We start from the raw sequence: 15800 nt of genomic DNA, 5'->3' as shown, positions 1-15800 counted from the left end.
CACTAATGGTTTCGGAAACCTCTTCTGTAGAGAATTCCCTTTCGAGGTCAGCTAGGTCGCCTTCAGGCAATATGGGCAATTTGTGTTCCTGCAAGTATGATTTAATTTTATTATGAAGAAATTGTGGAGGTGCATCTTTATAATGTCCTGTTATATTGTACAGAGATTCGTAATATCTGCTAAAGTTGGAAAGGATATCTTTAGTGTTGAACACTTTATTCCCTTCTTTGTTTTTGATAAAGGGAATGTAGGTATTAGGGCAGTGTTTGTTAAGGGCTCTGGCTAAAAGCTTACCACTTTTATTGCCGAGTTGGTAAAAGCGGCTTCTGAGTCTCTCCCTGAGACACTTGGACTTTTGATCTATGATAGTCAATAATTTCTGCCTAACTGAAGTAAGCCGAGCAAATGTACTGGCGTCGAGATCTCGTTTATGCTGATTTTCTAATTGGTGGATTTGATCTGTTAGGGTAATTATTTCCGCCGCTCTCTCTTTTTTCAACCGGGCGCCGTGGGAAATGAGAACGCCCCTCACTACACATTTCAAAGCCTCCCATCTCATAGTGGGAGACGTGGTGTCCCCACCATGGTCGGCCACGAAATTCGCGATTGTCTGTTCAATCTCGGATTTACATAGTGGATCTAAGAGCAGATTTTCATTCAAACGCCAGGAGAATCCCGATCCCAAGGCGGAATGAAGTGAAAGAGATAAGTAAATAGGTGCATGATCCGACCACAGTATCGACCCCACGTCCGCCTCTATCTGTAAGTCCAGTAACCTATGTGAAATAAAGAAGTAATCTATTCTGCTATATGTGTTATGGATTTTCGAGAAGAAGCTATAATCCCTGACTGTAGGATTTAGAACTCTCCAGACATCTACTAGTCTCAGGCTGCGTAATTGGGATCTAATTTTGTTGATAGAAGATGAAGAATAGGAGGACCTACCTGAAGAGACGTCCACCGCAGGGTCCATTGGAATGTTAAAGTCGCCTCCAAGTATCACAGGAGAGGAGCCAGCAAACTCCCCAAGACGCCTGTCACTGCACTTTTTATATAAATCCAGTAAGATATTTTTAATATAATTCAGTAAAAGTTATGTTTTAACTCCCTATTGCATCCGTTGCTACTCCTTTGATTATTTTGTCGGATTAGGAATAAGGCCTTTGCTAATAGACTATATTGCATACCGGGCATGGCAGGATTCTTGTCCACAGGTTTAGATACAAATTCACGGGTAAATGAGGCCAAGTGTATATTCTCTGATGGAGCATTTACGCAGAAAAAGTATACACCATCATACAACGCAGCATTCAAAGAACTAACTAAAATATATAAAGAGCATATTACATCCTGGTGGGAGGTCCAAAGCCTGGACAGTTACATTAAGACAGGTATCGTATCGAGGCACCTCAGAATCCCTATGTCCCGGGATATAGATATAAAAGTACAAATCTCCTGAGTAGGTGGGAAAAGGAAGCCACAGAAAGTTCCCCGAGGCTCATGAGACTACTCCTGGAAGAGGAAAAGGTAATGCTCAATAGCCTCAGTGACAATTTAAAGGAACAGATTGAGGTGACAAAAAAGTTTTCAGGTGAGGCTGATTTTGCAACTAAAGAAAAAACACTGCAAAACACCATTGAGAAATACCAATATCTGTTGTGCATAGTTGATTGATTTATCTGAAGACCACAAACAATTTAGATGCATTTTGTAGTAAACTATACATTGTCTACGTCACATGATAATACTTTGGATGAACAGGACAGAATTCATGTTTTGAGTCTTTATCTTTTTTTGGTGTTAAATAAAGTCTACTTACCGCTATCTCCGTTACTAAAATATCAGTAATACTTCCCAAAACCGTGACAAAGTCAAAGACATTCCAAGCGTCCCGTAAATAATTCTGTGTGGGGAAAAAGAGATAACTTTGCAAGATGATAACATTTTAAATGCAAGAAATATGGATAAAAAATGGTAAAAATGGAGCCCAGACATTGGATTTCAACATAGGGATGGTCCATAAACAACACTGGATGGATAAAAAAATGTATAATCAAAAAGGAGAGAAAAAGATTTCCTAAATGCCCCTGTGTCAGTGCGCATGCGTGACCGCCGCTCCATTATTTGTTAGGTAATCCCTGCATGTGTTGTGGCTGTCTAGCAGCCTGAGACATACAGCCACAAGGACTCAAACATGCTATTCACGCACGCCGAAGACACAAGCACACTCAGATAACACCTTATCCCAGCACATTCACTCATCATTACTGTCAAATCAACATTGAGCCCTAACTTTATTTTGCAGGTCAACAAAGAGCCTATGAGTCTGGTGATTTTTCTTAAAAAAAAAAAAAATGATATACAGTCTTGAAGAAGATACGTTATCCTGGCCTATAGTCGATAAAGGATTATTAGGAATTGATTATTGTATACTGTAGTGATGCCTACTAATATTAAGTAAGATTATAACTTGACAGAGCAACAAATTTAACATAGAATAATGAAAAGAGAAAAGCAATTCTAAAAAAAATTGATTCTCAGATCTCAGCTACCAAATCATTTGCTGTCTGTACAGCCGACATGGCTGTGTCTACAAAGCAGATGTACTGTTGACAAAAACAACATACATGACATTTTTTAACTGCTTCTCTGTATTTTATCTTCTCGTTCTCTAACATCTACACAATACAAGAAGGTAAGTAAAATACCTTTTTTTTCATCAAAAAATACAAAACTCTAATGCAGAACATGTGCCCATGCAATTTTGATTGCATCAGCATCTGTTACAGTGGGGGAAATAAGTATTTGATCCCTTGCTGATTTTGTAAGTTTGCCCACTGACAAAGACATGAATAGTCCATAATTTTAAGGGTAGGTTAATTTTATCATTGAGAGATAGAATATCAAAAATAAAATCCAGAAATTCACATTGTATAAATTATCTAAATTTTTTTGCATTTTGCAGTGAGAAATAAGAATTTGATCCCTCTGGCAAACAAGACTTAATACTTGGTGGCAAAACCCTTGTTGGCAAGCACAGCAGTCAAATGTTTTTTGTAGCTGATGATGAGGTTTGCGTACACGTCAGGAGGAATTTTGGTCCACTCTTCTTTGCAGATCATCTCTAAATCATTAAGATTTTGAGGCTGTTGTTTCGCAACTCGGAGCTTCTTCTTCCTCCATAAGTTTTCTATGGGATTAAGGTCTGGAGACTGGCTAGGCCACTCCATGACCTTAATATGCTTCTTTTAGAGCCACTCCTTTGTTGCCTTGGCTGTATGTTTTGGGTCATTGTCTCACTGGAAGACTCAGCCACGACCCATTTTTAATGTCCTTGCGGAGGAAAGGAGGTTGTCACTCAGGATTTTACGGTACATGGCTCCATCCATTCTCCTGTTGATGCAGTGAAGTAGTCATGTGCCCTTAGCAAAGAAACTGTTGTGAATTCTGTGGCCAAGCTCCCTCCTGTGGTCGTGTGTGGTACTTCGGCTGGTTCTGTCTATGAGCTTCCTTTGGTGGATGAGAGTGGTACTGTGGCTTCTGAGTTTCCTTCCTCAGGTGATGAGGTTAAGTCGTTAGGTGCTGCTCTATTTAACTCCACCTAGTGCTTTGATCCTGGCCTCCAGTCAATGTTCTAGTATTGGTCTTGCTTCCTCCTGGATCGTTCCTGTGGCCTGTCTATCCTGCATAAGCTAAGTTTTGCTTGTGTTATTTTTGTTTGCTATTTTTTCTGTCCAGCTTGCTATATTGGTTTTTCTTGCTTGCTGGAAGCTCTGGGACGCAGAGGGAGCACCTCCGTACCGTTAGTCGGTGCGGAGGGTCTTTTTGCCCCCTCTGCGTGGTTGTTTGTAGGGTTTTGTGTTGACCGCAAAGCAATCTTTCCTATCTTCGGTCTGTTCAGTAAGTTGGGCCTCACTTTGTTAAATCTATTTCATCTCTGTGTTTGTATTTTCATCTCAACTCACAGTCATTATATGTGGGGGGCTGCCTTTTCCTTTGGGGTATTTCTCTGAGGCAAGCTAGGCTTATTTTTCTTTCTTAGGGCTAGCTAGTTTCTCAGGCTGTGCTCGAGGCGCATAGGTCTGGTCAGGAGCGCTCCACAGCTACCTCTAGTGTGGTTGGATAGGATTAGGGATTGCGGTCAGCAGAGTTCCCACGTCTCAGAGCTCGTCCTATGCTTTTGGTAATTGTCAGGTCACTTTGTGTGCTCTGAACTTCAAGGTCCATTGTGGTTCTGAATTACCTGTTCATAACAGTACTGGAGGCCCAAAGTACTAATGCTTCTCAATAGAGGGAAAAGAGAAGTTCTGAGACCATTTTTTTTTCTTTGCACTGTGTTCTGTCTTTCTTTTCCCCTTTACATCAGGGTGATTCAGAACACAGGTGTGGACATGGACATTCAGGGTCTGTTCTCTTTGATGGATAATCTCGCTATAAATGTACAGAACATTCAAGATTTAGTGGTTCAGAATCCTATGTTAGAACCTAAAATTCCTATTCCTGAGTTATTTTCTGGAGATAGAGCTAAGTTTTTGAATTTTAAAAATAATTGTAAACTATTTCTGGCTTTGAAACCCCGCTCCTCTGGTGACCCAGTTCAACAAGTTAAGATCATTATTTCTTTATTACGTGGCGACCCTCAAGACTGGGCATTTTCCCTTGCGCCAGGAGATCCTGCATTATGTAATATTGATGCGTTTTTTCTGGCGCTCGGATTGCTGTATGAAGAACCTAATTCAGTGGATCAGGCAGAGAAAAATTTGCTGGCTCTGTGTCAGGGTCAGGATGAGATAGAGATTTATTGTCAGAAGTTTAGAAAGTGGTCCGTGCTCACTCAATGGAATGAATGTGCGCTGGCAGCTATTTTCAGAAAGGGTCTCTCTGAAGCCTTTAAGGATGTCATGGTGGGATTTCCTATGCCTGCTGGTCTGAATGAGTCTATGTCTTTGGCCATTCAGATCGGTCGACGCTTGCGTGAGCGTAAATCTGTGCACCATTTGGCGGTATTATCTGAGCATAAACCTGAGCCTATGCAGTGCGATGGGACTATGACCAGAGCTGAAAGGCAAGAACACAGACGTCAGAATGGGCTGTGTTTCTACTGTGGTGATTCCACTCATGCTATCTCCGATTGTCCTAAGCGCACTAAGCGGTTCGCTAGGTCTGCCACCATTGGTACGGTACAGTCGAAATTTCTTTTGTCCGTTACTTTGATCTGCTCTTTGTCTTCCTATTCTGTCATGGCATTTCTGGATTCAGGCGCTGCCCTGAATTTGATGGACTTGGAGTATGCTAGGCGCTGTGGGTTTGTCTTTGAGCCCTTGCAGTGTCCTATTCCATTGAGAGGAATTGATGCTACGCCTTTGGCCAAGAATAAGCCTCAGTATTGGACCCAGCTGACCATTTGCATGGCTCCTGCACACCAGGAGGATATTCGCTTTCTGGTGTTGCATAATCTGCATGATGTGGTCGTGTTGGGGTTGCCATGGCTACAAGTCCATAACCCAGTATTAGATTGGAAATCTATGTCTGTGTCCAGCTGGGGTTGTCAGGGGGTACATGGTGATGTTCCATTTCTGTCTATCTCATCATCCACCCCTTCTGAGGTCCCAGAGTTCTTGTCTGATTACCGGGATGTATTCGATGAGCCCAAGTCCAATGCCCTACCTCCGCATAGGGATTGTGATTGTGCTATTGATTTGATTCCTGGTAGTAAGTTTCCTAAGGGTCGACTGTTTAATTTATCTGTACCTGAGCACGCCGCTATGCGGAGTTACGTGAAGGAGTCCTTGGAGAAGGGTCATATTCGCCCGTCATCGTCGTCATTGGGAGCGGGGTTCTTTTTTGTGGCCAAGAAGGATGGTTCGCTGAGACCTTGTATTGATTACCGCCTTCTAAATAAAATTACGGTCAAATTTCAGTACCCCTTCCGCTGCTGTCTGATTTGTTTGCTCGGATTAAGGGGGCTACTTGGTTCACCAAGATAGATCTTCGTGGTGCATATAATCTTGTGCGAATTAAACGGGGCGATGAATGGAAAACAGCATTTAATATGCCCGAAGGCCATTTTGAGTACCTGGTTATGCCATTCGGGCTTTCTAATGCTCCATCAGTGTTTCAGTCCTTTATGCATGACATCTTCCGAGAGTACCTGGATAAATTCCTGATTGTATACTTGGATGATATTTTGGTCTTCTCGGATGATTGGGAGTCTCATGTGAAGCAGGTCAGAATGGTGTTCCAGGTCCTGAGTGCGAATTCTTTGTTTGTGAAGGGGTCAAAGTGTCTCTTTGGTGTTCAGAAGGTTTCATTTTTGGGGTTAATTTTTTCTCCTTCTACTATCGAGATGGACCCTGTTAAAGTTCAGGCCATTTATGATTGGACTCAGCCAACATCTCTGAAGAGTCTGCAGAAGTTCCTGGGCTTTGCTAATTTTTATCGTCGCTTCATCAATAATTTTTCTAGTATTGCTAAACCGTTGACTGATTTAACCAAGAAGGGTGCTGATGTGGTCAATTAGTCTTCTGCTGCTGTGGAAGCTTTTCAGGAGTTGAAGCGTTGTTTTTCTTCTGCCCCTGTGTTGTGCCAACCAGATGTTTCGCTTCCGTTCCAGGTCGAGGTTGATGCTTCTGAAATTGGAGCAGGGGCGGTTTTGTCGCTCGGTGATGAAACCATGCGCCTTCTTTTCCAGGAAGTTTTCGCCTGCTGAGCGAAATTATGATGTTGGCAATCGAGAGTTGCTAGCCATGAAGTGGGCATTCGAGGAGTGGCGTCATTGGCTTGAAGGAGCTAAGCATCGTGTGGTGGTCTTGACTGATCACAAGAACTTGACTTATCTCGAGTCTGCCAAACGGTTGAATCCTAGACAGGCTCGTTGGTCGCTATTTTTCTCCCGTTTTGACTTTGTGGTTTCGTACCTTCCGGGCTCTAAAAATGTGAAGGCGGATGCCCTGTCTAGGAGTTTTGTGCCCGATTCTCCGGGTTTGTCTGAGCCGGCGGGTATTCTCAAAGAGGGGGTAATTTTGTCTGCCATCTCCCCTGATTTGCGGCGGGTGCTGCAAAAATTTCAGGCTAATAGACCTGACCGTTGCCCAGCGGAGAAACTGTTTGTCCCTGATAGGTGGACGAATAAAGTTATCTCTGAGGTTCATTGTTCGGTGTTGGCTGGTCATCCTGGAATCTTTGGTACCAGAGATTTGGTGGCTAGATCCTTTTGGTGGCCGTCTCTGTCGCGGGATGTGCGTTCTTTTGTGCAGTCCTGTGGGATTTGTGCTCGGGCTAAGCCCTGCTGTTCTTGTGCCAGTGGGTTGCTTTTGCCCTTGCCGGTCCCGAAGAGGCCTTGGACACATATCTCTATGGATTTTATTTCGGATCTCCCCGTCTCTCAAAGAATGTCGGTCATTTGGGGGTTTGTGATCGCTTCTCTAAGATGGTCCATTTGGTGCCCTTGTCTAAATTGCCTTCCTCCTCTGATTTGGTGCCATTGTTTTTCCAGCATGTGGTTCGTTTACATGGCATTCCGGAGAACATCGTTTCTGACAGAGGTTCCCAGTTTGTTTCGAGGTTTTGGCGAGCCTTTTGTGCTAGGATGGGCATTGATTTGTCTGTTTCCTCGGCTTTCCATCCTCAGACAAATGGCCAGACTGTACGAACCAATCAGACCTTAGAAACATATCTGAGATGTTTTGTTTCTGCTGATCAGGATGATTGGGTGTCCTTTTTGCCTTTGGCTGAGTTCGCCCTTAATAATCGGGCCAGCTTGGCTACTTTGGTTTCGCCGTTTTTCTGCAATGCTGGGTTCCACCCTCGTTTCTCTTCAGGGCAGGTTGAGTCTTCGGACTGTCCTGGTGTGGATACTGTGGTGGATAGGTTACAGCAGATTTGGACTCATGTAGTGGACAATTTGACATTGTCCCAGGAGAAGGCTCAACGTTTCGCTAACCGCAGGCGTTGTGTGGGTCCCCGACTTCGTGTTGGGGATTTGGTTTGGTTGTCATCTCGTTATATTCCTATGAAGGTTTCCTCTCCTAAGTTTAAGCCTCGTTTCATTGGTCCGTATAGGATTTCTGAGGTTCTTAATCCTGTGTCTTTTCGTTTGACTCTTCCAGCTTCTTTTTCCATCCATAATGTGTTCCATAGGTCATTGTTGCGGAGATACGTGGCACCTGTGGTTCCATCTATTGATCCTCCTGCTCCGGTTTTGGTTGAAGGGGAGTTGGAGTATATAGTGGAGAAGATTTTGGATTCTCGTGTTTCGAGACGGAAACTCCAGTATCTGGTTAAGTGGAAAGGTTATGGTCAGGAAGATAATTCCTGGGTATTTGCCGCTGATGTCCATGCTGCCGATCTGGTTCGTGCCTTTCATTTGGCTCATCCTGGTCGGCCTGGGGGCTCTGGTGAGGGTTCGGTGACCCCTCCTCAAGGGGGGGGTACTGTTGTGAATTCTGTGGCCAAGCTCCCTCCTGTGGTCGTGAGTGGTACTTCGGTTGGTTCTGTCTATGAGCTTCCTTTGGTGGATGAGAGTGGTACTGCGGCTTCTGAGTTTCCTTCCTCAGGTGATGAGGTTAAGTCATTAGGTGCTGCTCTATTTAACTCCACCTAGTGCTTTGATCCTGGCCTCCAGTCAATGTTCTAGTATTGGTCTTGCTTCCTCCTGGATCGTTCCTGTGGCCTGTCTATCCTGCATAAGCTAAGTTTTGCTTGTGTTATTTTTGTTTGCTATTTTTTCTGTCCAGCTTGCTATATTGGTTTTTCTTGCTTGCTGGAAGCTCTGGGACGCAGAGGGAGCACCTCCGTACCGTTAGTCGGTGCGGAGGGTCTTTTTGCCCCCTCTGCGTGGTTGTTTGTAGGGTTTTGTGTTGACCGCAAAGCAATCTTTCCTATCTTCGGTCTGTTCAGTAAGTTGGGCCTCACTTTGCTAAATCTATTTAATCTCTGTGTTAATAACAGACGCAGGGAGCAGAGGTAAAAAGACACGCTGATTACATTGCTAGCCGGCGAGGAAATGACAAAAAAGCCAGGTTAAATAGGAAACTCCCATAACCTGATGGAACAGGTGGACACCAGAGACCGCAGAGAACACAAGTCACCCAGTACCATCAGTAACCACCAGAGGGAGCCCAAAAACAGAACCCACAACAGTGTTCCATAAGTCATTGTTGCGGAGATACGTGGCACCTGTGGTTCCATCTATTGATCCTCCTGCTCCGGTTTTGGTTGAAGGGGAGTTGGAGTATATAGTGGAGAAGATTTTGGATTCTCGTGTTTCGAGACGGAAACTCCAGTATCTGGTTAAGTGGAAAGGTTATGGTCAGGAAGATAATTCCTGGGTCTTTGCCTCTGATGTCTATGCTGCCGATCTGGTTCGTGCCTTTCATGTGGCTCATCCTGGTCGGCCTGGTCGGCGTTTGTATTTTCATCTCAACTCACAGTCATTATATGTGGGGGGCTGCCTTTTCCTTTGGGGTATTTCTCTGAGGCAAGCTAGGCTTATTTTTCTTTCTTAGGGCTATCTATTTTCTCAGGCTGTGCTCGAGGCGCATAGGTCTGGTCAGGAGCGCTCCACGGCTACCTCTAGTGTGGTTGGATAGGATTAGGGATTGCGGTCAGCAGAGTTCCTACGTCTCAGAGCTCGTCCTATGCTTTTGGTAATTGTCAGGTCACTTTGTGTGCTCTGAACTTCAAGGTCCATTGTGGTTCTGAATTACCTGTTCATAACAAGAAACACTCCCAAAACATAATGTTTCCACCTCCATGCTTGACAGTGGGGATAGTGTTCTTTCGGTCATAGACAGCGTTTCTCTTCCTCCAAACATGGCAAGTTGAGTTAAAGCCAAAAACCTCAATTTATGTCTCATCTGACCACAGCAACTTCCCCAATAACTGACAGGATCATCCATGTGTTCATTGGCAAACTTCGGATGGGCCTGCACATGTGCCTTCTTGAGCAGGGGGACCTTGCAGTATTTTAAACCTTTATGGTGTAATGTGTTACTGTCAGATCTTATGAATCTCCTAAAAGTGAACCCGCAGAACCGCAACAATGAACCTCCCAAGGGTGAGCTGGCCTGGTGGACCACCCCCAATAAAGGGAGCGTTAGGGGCAGGCCCAAGGGAGACTATTGCTGTAGAAGCTGATACCGGGGAACAGGAAGTAGGAGAGGAAAGACGTGTAAGTAGCTAAGGCGGAGACACGGGACAGAGTGACAGTGACTGAAACACAGAGTGGACTGGATATGGCGGATGCCCAGGACAGACAGGGTATGGTGGAGACACAGGACGGGCAGGATATGGCGGACAGAGTGGTGTGGAGTTAGGCTGATGACTAAGCTAGAAGGACTCCTGGATGGTGTAACGAATCCACCAGGCTAACATGACCGATGAAATGGCTAAACCCTTCCTGTAACCATCAGGAAGCATTCCTCTGACTGTCAGGAAGCCCAAATAAGGTGTCCAACCTTCAGAAGGACTCCGAGCTCGATACGTACCTACTCAGAGCACTTACTTCGTCCAGAATATGGAGAACCCATCCCCCTTTCTGTGGACTGTTAACAAGGGACAGGAATGACCTGAGGACAACCTTGCCTTGATGGTAATCAGAAAAAAAGTCTGAAGAATAGAGCGGCTAGCTCTGAAGACTCGTCAGGATGACGAGATCGCAGAGAAAAAAGAGGAGACCTTCCCTGATAGTAAAGTCTGCCTGGATCAAAAAAGAGTGTACTGTAAGACTTCCAGGACCATTAAGGACCCAAAGATCTAATGGTATGGGAAAGGGAAGGACCACATGTGAAAACTCCTTGCGAGAAAGACCCTACTCGCAGTTTCATTGGAATAAGACAGAAAAGTCCTAGCTACGCAAACAAAAAGAAAACCTAACGTGGTCCGTGCGGATCTCCCAAGACCACTGGGGCCCTTCCCACTTCCAAACGACTCTCGGAGGGGGGTTACGTAAACTGGTATCACGGAAGAACCAGAGCTGTTATGAACAGGTAATTCAGAACCACAATGGACCTTGAAGTTCAGAGCACACAAAGTGACCTGACAATTACCAAAAACATAGGACGAGCTCTGAGACGTGGGAACTCTGCTGACCGCAATCCCTAATCCTATCCAACCACACTAGAGGTAGCCATGGAGCGCTCCTGACCAGACCTATGCGCCTCGAGCACAGCCTGAGAAACTAGCTAGCCCTAAGAAAGAAAAATAAGCCTAGCTTGCCTCAGAGAAATACCCCAAAGGAAAAGGCAGCCCCCCACATATAATGACTGTGAGTTGAGATGAAAATACAAACGCCGACCAGGCCGACCAGGATGAGCCACATGAAAGGCACGAACCAGATCGGCAGCATAGACATCAGAGGCAAAGACCCAGGAATTATCTTCCTGACCATAACCTTTCCACTTAACCAGATACTGGAGTTTCCGTCTCGAAACACGAGAATCCAAAATCTTCTCCACTATATACTCCAACTCCCCTTCAACCAAAACCGGAGCAGGAGGATCAATAGATGGAACCACAGGTGCCACGTATCTCCGCAACAATGACTTATGGAACACTGTTGTGGGTTCTGTTTTTGGGCTCCCTCTGGTGGTTACTGATGGTACTGGGTGACTTGTGTTCTCTGCGGTCTCTGGTGTCCACCTGTTCCATCAGGTTATGGGAGTTTCCTATTTAACCTGGCTTTTTTGTCATTTCCTCGCCGGCTAGCAATGTAATCAGCGTGTCTTTTTACCTCTGCTCCCTGCGTCTGTTATCTTCAGGACAAGCTAAGTTTTGATTTTCCTGTTCCACGTTTTGCTTAATTTTTGTCTTAGTCCAGCTTGCAGATATGTGATTCCTTGCTGCTGGTTGCTCTAGTGGGCTGAAATTACTCCTCATGTTCCATGAGTTGGCACATGAGTTCAAGTAATTTCAGGATGGTTTTTTTGAAGGGTTTTTCGCTGACCGCGCAGTTCACTTTTGTATCCTCTGCTATCTAGCTTTAGCGGGCCTCATTTTTGCTGATTCTATTTTCATAACTACGTATGTGCTTTCCTCTCATTTCACCGTTATTACATGTGGGGGGCTGCTATTTCTGTGGGGTGTTTCTCTGGAGGCAAGTGAGGTCTGTGTTTCTTCTTATAGGGGAAGTTAATCCTTCGGCTGGCGCGAGACGTCTAGGAATCATCGTAGGCACGTTCCCCGGCTACTGCTAGTTGTGTGTTTAGGTTCAGGATCGCGGTCAGCTCAGGTTCCATCACCCTAGAGCTTGTTTTGTTTTTGTGCTTGTCCTTTTGTGATCCCCTGCCATTGGGATCATGACAGTATAGCCTGCCAGAAAAAATTGGTCATCGTTTTGGCTGAAGTAGGAGGAAAAGTAGTCTGAGGAAGTTTTTTTTTTTTTTTATTTTCCCCTCCTCAGTGTTTGCTGCCTAGCCTTAATTGCAGCTTGACTGCTTCTTTCCTCCTCTTAATCCTTGAATGGCTCTGACCTCAGCTGTTTATCATGGACGTCCAGAATTTGGCTTCCAGCCTGAATAATCTTGCTGCTAAGGTTCAAAATATACAAGATTTTGTTGTACATACGCCTATGTCTGAACCTAGAATTCCTGTCCCAGAGTTTTTTTCTGGAGATAGATCTAGTTTTCTGAATTTTAGGAACAATTGCAAGTTGTTTCTTTCCTTGAAATCTCGCTTCTCTGGAGACCCTGCTCAGCAGGTCAAGATTGTTATATCTTTCCTGCGGGGTGACCCTCAGAATTGGGCATTTGCATTGGCACCAGGGGATCCTGCGTTGCTCAATGTGGATGCGTTTTTTCTGGCATTGGGTTTGCTCTATGAGGAACCTAACCTAGAGATTCAGGCTGAAAAAGCTTTATTGGCTCTCTCTCAGGGGCAAGATGAAGCAGAAATATATTGTCAGAAATTTCGGAAATGGTCGGTGCTTACTCAGTGGAATGAGTGCGCTCTGGCTGCAAAATTCAGAGATGGCCTTTCTGAGGCCATTAAAGATGTTATGGTGGGGTTCCCGGCGCCTACAGGTCTGAATGAGTCCATGACTATGGCTATTCAGATTGATCGGCGTTTACGGGAGCGCAAACCTGTGCACCATTTGGCGGTGTCTTCTGAACAGGCACCTGAGATAATGCAATGTGATAGAATTCAGTCCAGAAGTGAACGGCAAAATTATAGGCGGAAAAATGGATTGTGTTTTTATTGTGGTGATTCAGCTCATGTTATATCAGCATGCTCTAAACGCACAAAAAAGGTTGATAAGTCTGTTGCCATTGGTACTTTACAGTCTAAGTTCATTCTGTCTGTGACGCTGATTTGTTCATTATCATCCATTTCCGTCGATGCCTATGTGGATTCAGGCGCTGCCCTGAGTCTTATGGATTGGTCATTTGCCAATCGCTGTGGGTTTAGTCTGGAACCTCTGGAAGTTCCTATTCCTTTGAAAGGAATTGACTCTACACCTTTGGCTATGAATAAACCTCAGTACTGGACACAAGTGACCATGCGTATGACTCCCGTTCATCAGGAGGTGATTCGCTTCCTGGTACTGTATAATTTACATGATGTCTTAGTGCTTGGTCTGCCATGGTTACAAACTCATAACCCAGTCCTGGACTGGAAAACAATGTCTGTGTTAAGCTGGGGATGTCAGGGGGTTCATGATGATGCATCTCCGATTTCTATCGCTTCATCTACTCCTTCTGAGGTTCCGGTATTTTTGTCTGATTATCGGGAGGTTTTTGAGGAGCCTAAGCTCAGTTCGCTTCCTCCTCACAGGGATTGCGATTGTGCTATAGATTTGATTCCTGGCAGTAAATTCCCTAAAGGTCGTTTGTTCAATCTGTCAGTGCCAGAGCATACTGCTATGCGGAATTATGTTAAGGAGTCCTTGGAAAAGGGACATATCCGTCCATCTTCGTCCCCTTTGGGAGCAGGTTTTTTTTTTGAGGCCAAGAAAGATGGTTCCTTGAGGCCTTGCATAGATTATCGTCTTTTGAATAAGATTACAGTCAAATATCAGTATCCTTTGCCATTGTTGACTGATTTGTTCGCTCGCATTAAGGGGGCTAAATGGTTCACTAAGATTGATCTTCGGGGTGCGTATAATCTTGTGCGGATAAGGCAGGGTGATGAGTGGAAAACCGCATGTAATACGCCTGCAGGCCATTTCGAGTATTTGGTGATGCCTTTTGGACTTTCTAATGCTCCTTCTGTCTTCCAGTCTTTTATGCACGATATTTTCCGTGAATATCTGGATAAATTTATTATCGTGTATGTGGATGATGTTTTGTTTTTTTCTGATGACTGGGAGTCTCATGTTCAGCAGGTCAGGAAGGTGTTTCAGGTCCTGCGGGCCAATTCTTTGTTTGTAAAGGGTTCTAAATGTCTCTTTGGAGTCCAGAAGATTTCTTTTTTGGGGTATATTTTTTCCCCTTCTACTATTGAGATGGATCCCGTCAAGGTTCAGGCTATTTGTGACTGGACGCAGCCTACATCTCTTAAGAGTCTACAGAAGTTCTTGGGCTTTGCTAATTTTTATCGTCGCTTCATAAGTAATTTTTCTAGTGTTGTTAAGCCTTTGACGGATTTGACTAAAAAGGGTGCTGATGTTACTGATTGGTCTCCTGCGGCTGTGGAGGCCTTTCAGGAACTTAAGCGCCGGTTTTCTTCTGCTCCTGTGTTGCGTCGCCAGATACGTCGCTTCCTTTTCAGGTTGAGGTTGATGCTTCCGAGATCGGAGCGGGGGCGGTTTTGTCACAGAGAAGCTCCGATGGCTCAGTGATGAAGCCATGTGCGTTCTTTTCTAGAAAATTTTCGCCCGCTGAACGGAATTATGATGTTGGTAATCGGTAGCTTTTGGCCATGAAGTGGGCATTTGAGGAGTGGCGTCATTGGCTTGAGGGTGCTAGACATCGTGTGGTGGTCTTGACTGATCACAAAAATCTGATGTACCTTGAGTCTGCCAAGCGTCTGAATCCTAGACAGGCTCGTTGGTCACTGTTTTTCTCCCGTTTCAATTTTGTGGTTTCATACCTGCCAGGTTCAAAGAATGTGAAGGCGGATGCTCTTTCCAGGAGTTTTGTGCCTGACTCCCCTGGAAATTCTGAGCCCACTGGTATCCTTAGGGATGGGGTGATTTTGTCGGCTGTCTCCCCAGACTTGCGACGTGCTTTGCAGGAGTTTCAGGCGGATAAACCTGATAGTTGTCCGCCGGAAAGACTGTTTGTTCCGGATAATTGGACCAGTAGAGTCATCTCCGAGGTCCATTCTTCTGTGTTGGCAGGTCATCCTGGAATATTTGGTACTAGAGACTTGGTGGCCAGGTCTTTTTGGTGGCCTTCCTTGTCGAGGGATGTGCGTTCTTTCGTGCAGTCTTGTGGAGTTTGCGCTCGGGCTAAGCCTTGCTGTTCTCGGGCCAGTGGATTGTTGTTACCTTTGCCTATCCCGAAGAGGCCTTGGACGCACATTTCCATGGACTTTATTTCGGATCTCCCTGTCTCTCAAAAAATGTCCGTCATATGGGTTGTGTGTGACCGCTTTTCTAAGATGGTTCATCTGGTACCCTTGCCTAAGTTACCTTCCTCCTCTGAGTTGGTCCCTCTGTTTTTTCAAAACGTGGTCCGTTTGCATGGCATTCCGGAGAACATCGTTTCTGACAGGGGATCCCAGTTTGTGTCTAGATTTTGGCGGACGTTCTGTGCTAAGATGGGCATTGATTTGTCCTTTTCGTCTGCATTCCATCCCCAGACGAATGGCCAGACGGAACGAACTAATCAGACTTTAGAAACTTATTTAAGGTGTTTTGT

The 15800-nt window shown here is 44.9% G+C and overlaps 1 protein-coding gene across 1 annotated transcript in view; it reads right to left on the bottom strand.

Annotated features, from left to right (window-relative positions):
• CACNA1B (calcium voltage-gated channel subunit alpha1 B) overlaps positions 1-15800 on the bottom strand; it is a 467134-nt gene that overhangs the window by 108649 nt on the left and 342685 nt on the right. The window contains exon 31 of the mRNA XM_069747979.1: positions 1820-1903. Within this exon, the coding sequence (XP_069604080.1) occupies positions 1820-1903 (84 nt within the window). The remainder of the gene's footprint in view (positions 1-1819; positions 1904-15800) is intronic.

This window comes from Ranitomeya imitator, chromosome 2 (genome assembly GCF_032444005.1).
Source record: "Ranitomeya imitator isolate aRanImi1 chromosome 2, aRanImi1.pri, whole genome shotgun sequence".
In the NCBI taxonomy this organism is placed as follows: domain Eukaryota; kingdom Metazoa; phylum Chordata; class Amphibia; order Anura; family Dendrobatidae; genus Ranitomeya; species Ranitomeya imitator.
This window is presented reverse-complemented; position numbering and strand designations above follow the sequence as displayed.